Source organism: Parambassis ranga, chromosome 14 (assembly GCF_900634625.1).
Source record: "Parambassis ranga chromosome 14, fParRan2.1, whole genome shotgun sequence".
Classification (NCBI taxonomy): domain Eukaryota; kingdom Metazoa; phylum Chordata; class Actinopteri; family Ambassidae; genus Parambassis; species Parambassis ranga.
In genome coordinates this window covers 9,919,361-9,928,155 of record NC_041034.1, presented here as the reverse complement: position 1 = coordinate 9,928,155, position 8,795 = coordinate 9,919,361, and the positions used below count along the sequence as shown (strand labels likewise).

The 8,795-nt window shown below is 42.8% G+C and overlaps 1 protein-coding gene across 1 annotated transcript; it reads right to left on the bottom strand.

Moving 5' to 3' along the window:
• Window positions 1–286: 286 nt before the first annotated feature.
• LOC114446524 (protein PXR1-like) lies at window positions 287–7,183 on the bottom strand. Its single transcript, XM_028422171.1, has 3 exons — window positions 6,957–7,183; window positions 2,103–2,637; window positions 287–311 (listed from the first exon to the last, which is right to left on the bottom strand). The coding sequence occupies exons 2-3, from the start codon at window positions 2,585–2,587 to the stop codon at window positions 287–289; spliced, it is 510 nt and encodes a 169-aa protein (XP_028277972.1). The 5' UTR covers window positions 2,588–2,637; window positions 6,957–7,183.
• Between the last annotated feature and the right edge of the window lie 1,612 nt (window positions 7,184–8,795).

The following is an 8,795-nucleotide window of genomic DNA, read 5'->3' as shown; positions in this document are numbered from 1 at the left end:
AAAATAAAGGCCATACTGGACTGTCCCTCCCACCCACTCCACACTGTACTGAACAGCTACAGGAGCTTGTTCAGCAACAGACTCCGACTCCCACGATGCACCACTGAGAGACACAGGAAGTCATTCCTGCCTGTCTCAATCAAACTACTGAACTCTGAACTGTAACAGTCACTCAGACACTGTACATTCATACTGGAACATTCATGTCATGCTCTTTACTATATAAAGGTTTATACAGTAGTATGTTCTTTAGGTATTTATTATATATTTTATTATATATTTCATTTCAGTAATCCTTTTCTTCTCTGCGTCTGTACGAACAAAGGTAAATTTCCCCTTCGTCGTCATTAACCTCGTAAATCGGATCCTGATCCTGACTTGTATAGAACAGGATTGTGAGGAGTTCCTCTTCTTTCTTTCTATTCTCCTGCTTTCTCTGTTGTTTCTGCAGCCTCTTAGCCTTTTTCAGCTCCTTCCTAGAGGACCCCTTTGTGAGGAGTTCAGATGTTGCGTCCTCCTCCTTTTGGACCTCCTTCTGTCTGAGCCTGGCTTCGCTCTCCTTCACTTGTTCATGGAGAACTGCGTTTTCAGCCGGCAGGGAGTTGATGGGGTTCTGCTGTTCAGAAACCTTTAAAGAGAGCTCTTCATTACTGTCCTTGAGCAGAGTTAACTGTTCCTCTTGCTCATGAGGAAGAGGCTGAACCTTCTCTAGGCTTTCTTTTATAGCCTGCTGCTCAAGTTTCAGCTCCTCTTCCAGGGAAGACTTCTCCTCCACCAGGTTATGGCTCAGACCGTCTTTTTGCAGGACAGTCTGGTTGGCCTGGTCCACGTCAGCTTGCAGAATGGATAGCATATTTAATGACTCCACACATTTTTTAGTGCGTTGGTCCAGTTCCTTGCTGACGTCTTCAGTTTCAGCGATGGCCTGGTCCATCTCCTCTTGCAGGGAACGATTCTCTTCCGCCAGCTTGTGGATCAGACCGTCTCTTTCCAGGACAGTCTGGTTGGCCTGGTCCAGCTCCTCTAGCAGGGAACACTTCTCTTCCACCAGCATGTGGATCAGACCGTCTCTTTCCAGGACAGTCTGGTTGGCCTGGTACAGCTCCTCTAGCAGGGAACACTTATCTTCTACCAGCTTGTGGATCAGACCGTCTCTTTCCAGGACAGTCTGGTTGGCCTGGTCCAGCTCCTCTTGCAGGGAACACTTCTCTTCTGCCAGCTTGTGGATCAGACCGTCTCTTTCCAGGACAGTCTGGTTGGCCTGGTACAGCTCCTCTTGCAGGGAACACTTCTCTTCTGCCAGCTTGTGGATCAGACCGTCTCTTTCCAGGACAGTCTGGTTGGCCTGGTCCACGTCAGCTTGCAGAATGGATAGCATATTTAATGACTCCATACATTTTTTAGTGCGTTGGTCCAGTTCCTTGCTGACGTCTTCAGTTTCAGCGATGGACTGGTCCAGCTCCTCTAGCAGGGAACACTTCTCTTCCGCCAGCTTGTGGATCAGACCGTCTCTTTCCAGGACAGTCTGGTTGGCCTGGTCCAGCTCCTCTAGCAGGGAACACTTCTCTTCTGCCAGCTTGTGGATCAGACCGTCTCTTTCCAGGACAGTCTGGTTGGCCTGGTCCAGCTCCTCTTGCAGGGAACACTTCTCTTCTGCCAGCTTGTGGATCAGACCGTCTCTTTCCAGGACAGTCTGGTTGGCCTGGTCCACGTCAGCTTGCAGAATGGATAGCATATTTAATGACTCCACACATTTTTTAGTGCGTTGGTCCAGTTCCTTGCTGACGTCTTCAGTTTCAGCGATGGACTGGTCCAGCTCCTCTAGCAGGGAACACTTCTCTTCCGCCAGCTTGTGGATCAGACCGTCTCTTTCCAGGACAGTCTGGTTGGCCTGGTCCAGCTCCTCTAGCAGGGAACACTTCTCTTCTGCCAGCTTGTGGATCAGACCGTCTCTTTCCAGGACAGTCTGGTTGGCCTGGTCCAGCTCCTCTTGCAGGGAACACTTCTCTTCTGCCAGCTTGTGGATCAGACTGTCTCTTTCCAGGACAGTCTGGTTGGCCTGGTCCAGCTCCTCTTGCAGGGAACACTTCTCTTCTGCCAGCTTGTGGATCAGACCGTCTCTTTCCAGGACAGTCTGGTTGGCCTGGTCCAGCTCCTCTTGCAGGGAACACTTCTCTTCTGCCAGCTTGTGGATCAGACCGTCTCTTTCCAGGACAGTCTGCTTCTCAGTTTCTAGCTGGCTTTGGACTGAGCAAAGTTTAGAGACCAGCTCCTCATAACTGGAAGGATTTTTTGCTGCCTCCTTACGTTGCTTCTTTTCCACTTTCTCCCTCTCCTTACGATCCTTCTTCTCTTGTTTCTCCCTCTCCTTTCGATCCTTCTTCTCCTGTTTCTCCCTCTCCTCACGTTCTTTCTTTTCCTGTTTCTCCCTCTCCTTACGATCCTTCTTCTCCTGTTTCTCCCTCTCCTCACGTTCTTTCTGCAACTTCTTTTCTGCATTTTTTTGCTCCTTCTTGGACATCTGAGGCTCGCTGAGTTTTTCTTCCAGGAGCTTCATCTCTCTGACGTCTTTAACGAACTGCTGCATGCTCTCAAGCCTTTTGTCTGTGACTGCAAGTCTCGGTCCTTCTGAATGATCTGAAAAAAAGTACATAAGTATATTATGAAATATAATAATATGAAGTAGTTGCGATTTCCTGTGGATTTTAACAGTGATTTTAACAGTGTTAAACTATTTTACCTACAGAAGTAAACACTTAATGACTATTTCAGAGACAGATTCAACAAAAAGTCGGTGACAAACAGAAACTAATTCCAAGTGAAACAACAGTTTTGTCAAACATACTGGTGCTACTACACTAACAGCCTCCATATCTGAGGCCTTCTCTCATTTACAGAGACAAAAAACTGGCAAATCCCATAGAAAAATGAACCAAACTGCTTAATGCAGATAATACTGAAACACTAAAAATACTAACTTACAAAAAGATGCATGTCTTTATTTTTATTTGCTTATAAAACTGCTCAATTCACAACAAACCTTGTGGATGTGTTTATAATGATGCCCTGCCTTATCTGCTACATCAGTGTTTCCCTGTTCATATAATGCTCCACTGTGTCCTGACGGTCCATCACATGTGTTTTATTCTTGCTGATAAGAATAGGAGCAGGTGGCTATGTGCACTGGCTAGGCGAGGCTGAAGCTAGCAGGCTAACAGGAGCTAACCTGGCCCTTATTACAACATGGGTTAATGCTGAAAACAACTCTAACTCTCCGTGTCTTTGTTAGGAATCTTTGTCCATGTCCATTGTGTGTGGGGAGGCAGCAGAAAAGGCAACAACATGTCTTCAGACAAATAATACCGTCTACTGTAACTGAAAGTAAACAGTAGCTACCTCCCAACTTTTCTAAGTTGATTTAACATCAACCTAACCTCACCTGGGGTCATGTGACAAACAGTAAGGCTTTAGCATGAGCTGGACTTACGTTACCTCCTCCAGCTTCGACCAGCACCGACGGTTCTCTTTACGGTGTTTTACTCTCGCTCGAAAAACCCACTGGCTTTGTTAGGTCTGTTACTATAGTAACGGTATTGCAGCGCTGTGGTAACCAGGAAAACGCCCCCTTCTACCACGCATCTGTTGGAGCCTTTGATGTTATTTGCGTAAGCTAGCGTAGCTGCTATTAGCATTAGCCATCGTTCGCGTTAGCTTCTTAGCTGAGGCTAGCAAAGCGGAGGAGTAACGCTATTTATATTTATAAGTGTATGTTTTGATTGTGGCGATCGAACCTTTTTTTCTGTCTGCACCAACTACATCGAGCAGACAGGAAGTCAGGCACCAGAATAAAAGCGTTTCCGGTGGATTTTCAAAATAAAACGCTGTCAGACTGAACTCACGCTGATTTAACATCGCTACCGGCAGAGAAACACAGGCACAGCCATGTACGAGGAGAGATTCCGTTTGAAAAGTAGGGAAACGGCTTTTTATATGATAGAACATGCTTTTATACAGACAACATCAGAAAGGAAAAGACAGGGAGAGAAGCAGCAGCTGTTCTCAGAGTGGAAGGTGAGCAGCTGCCCTGTGTGTTGAGTAGGGTTGGGTGATATTGGCAAAAAAATTAATCACGATTAATTGTGGCATTTAGCCGATAACGATTAATTTGACGATTAATTGATGACACTTACATGTTTTTGACTCTAAATTGGCACAGTGTTCTAGCATGATACCGACAAATCATCAGTCAAGTTAACTACTTCATTCACAACAGGCTAAGCTGGTGAGTAGGCACCAACCAGCCATGGAAATATGTATTGATAATATTGAGGCACAAACTGCTTCAAAATAATAATGAAGCAAACATTTAAAATTAACTTTGTCCTTCAAATGTTTTTATCTTAAGGTCACAAAGCATGTCAACATTAAAATTAAACAGACAAATAGACAAACAAAGTTCAGAAAAGTCACATCAGTGATTATTTCAAGTTAAAAAATGTGTCTGCGCAAATGAACCTGTGACTGGAATATGTCCCACACTAGTGCATGTTTTCACTCAGACTGTAGAACAGCAGCAGAAAAAACAAACAAACAAACAAACCGGACAATTTCACATTTAAATGTGTGTCTGTGCAAATCAACCTACATTACGTTCTTCCAGCGCTTCGTTTGGTCGTAAGGAGCACAATGACTAAACGTATCGCGGATTCTCGGCTGAGTGGGATTCTTTCCAATATCTGCTGGAGGAGACTTCGCTGTTGTAATGTTTCCTATGTTGCTATGGAGTCCGTAAATAAAGATCGGAGTTTATTCCTTTGATACGAGCAAAAATTCAGTTACTATAGCAACAACCAACGCTACACGCGTCACCTAATGCATGTCGCGGCACTATATACAGCTGTAGTGTAGTGTTGTGTCCTCGTTGCGCTTTCTTCGTGCTCGGGCTTATGGTGACAGACGTTGAACTTATGTTAGAAACGTGCTGCTCCGCATTATTTAACTGAACACCACTGTCTTTTTATTGTTATTGTGGGCTCACATGTGCGCGGGTGATGGTGAGACTACGCCGCACACAAAAATGCGTCATCATGACGAGGCACTAATCGCCGTAATCGATAAGTGGCAAATATTAATCGATTACAGTTTTTCTGACGATTAATTGCACACGATACGATTTTGCACAAGCCTAGTGTTGAGGGAGTAAACTGAGCTTTCAGTAACTGCTCTGTAACCCTGCCTGACACATAGAGAGGACATTAACCATCAGATAAACAGGCAGGTTACTACGTGACTTTAGTACGGTAACATAACACACGAGACATTTCACTATATTCACGGCATTCAGATTTGTGAGTTTAACAACTAGCTAGCTGCTAGCTAGCTAACAGTCAACATGGTTGTGCCATTTGTGTGCAAACAATGCCATTGTATTACCTGTCCACAGCATCCCAAGGACATTTGTATCGACACACATTAAAGTCTATATGCTTGTATGCACTACGCTGCACTTTATAACATCGTGCTGGACTTGACCATGTCATTATACTGCGGAGTAGCTCTGTTTTGAGTATTATTGTGTGTTTTTGTATATATTGCCTTTTCTGAGCTGTCGGACCAAATTTCGTTGTTCTATGACAATAAAGCGTCTTGATTGTTTCTGATGTCTCAACAGCTGTTACACAGACTGTAAAAAAAGGTGTTTGGATGAATATGTTTCCTTTTCTGATGCCTTGGTGAAACTTTTAACACGTCATTTTACTGTATTACCAAACGTTTGGTTCGTAAGGACATACAACAGGTGATTCTGGAAAATATCAAAACAGTTTTGTAATGATTAATTTGACGCTCCTCGATTATAGCCAGGACTAGTGATGGCCAAATGAAGCAATCCATCTTCACTCACTGTTCTGCAGTAAGTCTGGATGGAATCTTGTGTTGTGTGAATGTTCCAGTATTTATTTTAAATGTATTAGATTTTATTTCAAATTTTTTATTTGTTTAGTTTTTGGTGTCATCTTCAGGAAAGGAAACTGAAAGTGTTTCTGTTTATTCCGCCCTTAATGTGAATGGAAGCACAGGCCCCTGTTTCTTCTTCTTCCCCTTTTCATATCTTTGTTTCTTACATAGGGTTCTTCAGGTCCAGCATAGCAGTTGTTGGAAGAATTCTGGAAACAACCTAACCTGTGTCAGCAGCATGGCCTGCTGGACTTTGTGGAGACAGTCTATCCATATGTCTTACTATGGAAATATATGTGATGTTACACCTATGATCTCATACATGATATGTTACTGTCATATATGATTGTGCTTGTGCCTATTCTAAGATGTGTGTATTCTGAGAAGCTGTGTCTGTTAGATAACAGAGGGTATAAGAAGGGAGCTGCTCTGAAAAGACCTTGAGCACTCCTACAGAGGCAACTGTCTGTGTATGTGACTGCTCCTTCCTGCAGGAATAAAAGCACTTGAGTGATTAACAGCTGATATTTTGGGTTTTATTCCTAACATAAATGATCAGCAGGAGCAGCTTGGAGTCCAGTCTTCTTCAGCTCCTCCATTAAATGAGCTAACATGGCGCTTTTCACCAGGACAGGCCTCGGTGTGAAAGTCACATTACTGCACGATCTTAGTTACACATCATGTTGGTGATTGTGTAAATGTTTCGGACTGAGGATTCAAGATTCAAGAAGTTTATTGTCAAATGCACAGCACTTTACAGTTACACTGAGCAATGAAGTTCTTACTTTGCGAGTTCCCTTCATATGACTTCATACACAACTAAATTAAGATAAAAAAGAAACAGTAGACTTAAGCATAAGAATAAATAAAAATATGAATAAGCAATAGGAAAAATAAAATAAGCAAAATGTGCAGTTCTACGTACAGAGGTAGGACGTTTAGGATCATCGTCGTGCAGGAGAAACAGCAAGTAAACTGTCAGTGATTCATATTTTTATTACCTGAATGATGTCACTCTCAGGTCACTGCTGGACATATGGCTTCAGCTCCATCATTTAGAGTGTTGTTGTGTTGTTATAATGGCCTCTATGTCCTGAACCCTAATTTATAATTTAATTTTTACCCTCTTATTCACTTTGTTCTTCTTTGTTTTATACTGCAGGTCTGGTTCATCATACTCTTCTCGTCTCTGCAGCCACGATGGTTTTTTTATAGAACAGGAGTGTGAGGAGTTCCTCTTCTTTCTTTCTATTCTCCTGCTTTCTCTGTTGTTTCTGCAGCCTCTTAGCCTTTTTCAGCTCCTTCCTAGAGGACCCCTTTGTGAGGAGTTCAGATGTTGCGTCCTCCTCCTTTTGGACCTCCTTCTGTCTGAGCCTGGCTTCGCTCTCCTTCACTTGTTCATGGAGAGTGTTTTCAGCCGGCAGGGAGTTGATGGGGTTCTGCTGTTCAGAAACCTTTAAAGAGAGCTCTTCGTTACTGTCCTTGAGCAGAGTTAACTGTTCCTCTTGCTTATGAGGAAGAGGCTGAACCTTCTCTAGGCTTTCTTTATATTATTATATAAATATAATATTATATTATTTATTCTATAGAATAACTTCCAGGTTTAGCCATCAGTGACTTCATGGTCTTTTCATGGCGTCCTCCCATGTCTTGAATATACTTGGCAACTAAACAAAACAAGAATCAATAGCTTCACATGAATGACGAGAAGAGTGAGTGGATGAAAGCAGAGCGCTGAGCATGACTGTAACCTACACTCTGTGAAGATAAAGTGAAGAGCTGTGAAGCAGGTGTGTCCGTGGCCGAGATCCATCAGGCGAGTGCGTACGTCAGGTTCTTCCGTTTGCTCCAACCAGTGTAAGGCATCATCCAAAACCTCAACGGTGCGATGCTGCAACACCCACAAGTTCAATTCAACAACCCTGATCCTTACACACACACACAGATGTGTTCAAATTTATATTTTCTACCCTGAGAAAAAAAAAAAAACACTTACCAAGTTTAACATGTTTGCTTTGGTCCTTTTTCAACTAGAACAGAGAACAAAGCAGCATTTTAAACCAAAAACAATGTTCTAAAATGATGGTAAACAAATGTTCATCAGCAGAAACTCACACATTTTGCCCTTATCTATATTCTTTATTGATTTGCCATCTTCAAATATTCCTGATTTCCTTGTGAACATGTTTATGTGGTAGCATTGTTTTGGCCCTTCTCAACTCAACTCAAAATCCACACACACAGCATCTAAGACAATTATTGGAGCTGCACTAGTTGTGCTCATGGGCAGAGATGGTGGCACTAACTTTAGTCTCTGGCTCAGTTAACTTACAGATCCTTGCTCCAAGGCTCTGAGGATTGTCTCCACTGTCTCAATCTTGCGCAGGTGCTTCAGACGTAGGTCCTCTGTGTTCCTACAAAGAGACAATGACAAACTTATTAGCATCCTGAAACAGTCAGGAAGGAAATTGTTGGCTGCTAGCAATGCTTACTTTGAGCTGATTAGACCTATTTCTGCAGCCCAGCAAACAGCATTGCTGGACTCGTCCCGCTGCAATAGAATAGGAAGCCAAAAGACACAGATTTTCATCCGCTGTCCAGCCTCCTTTTTGATTTCAAGTGGGATCTGACTCCATCGTTCAAAAACTGACTCTATAAACAACAAAAGAACAGGCATTAAAAAAAAAACAGCTTACAAGAAATGCTCCATATGAAGGACTCACCGTTTCATTTATATATTTAAGAAAACTGAACTATACTTTTTCCACATAAAATTATAAATAAAAAGGTTACCAAACTGACATTACTCTTGTTTTGACTGATCATAATCTAATGAGCCA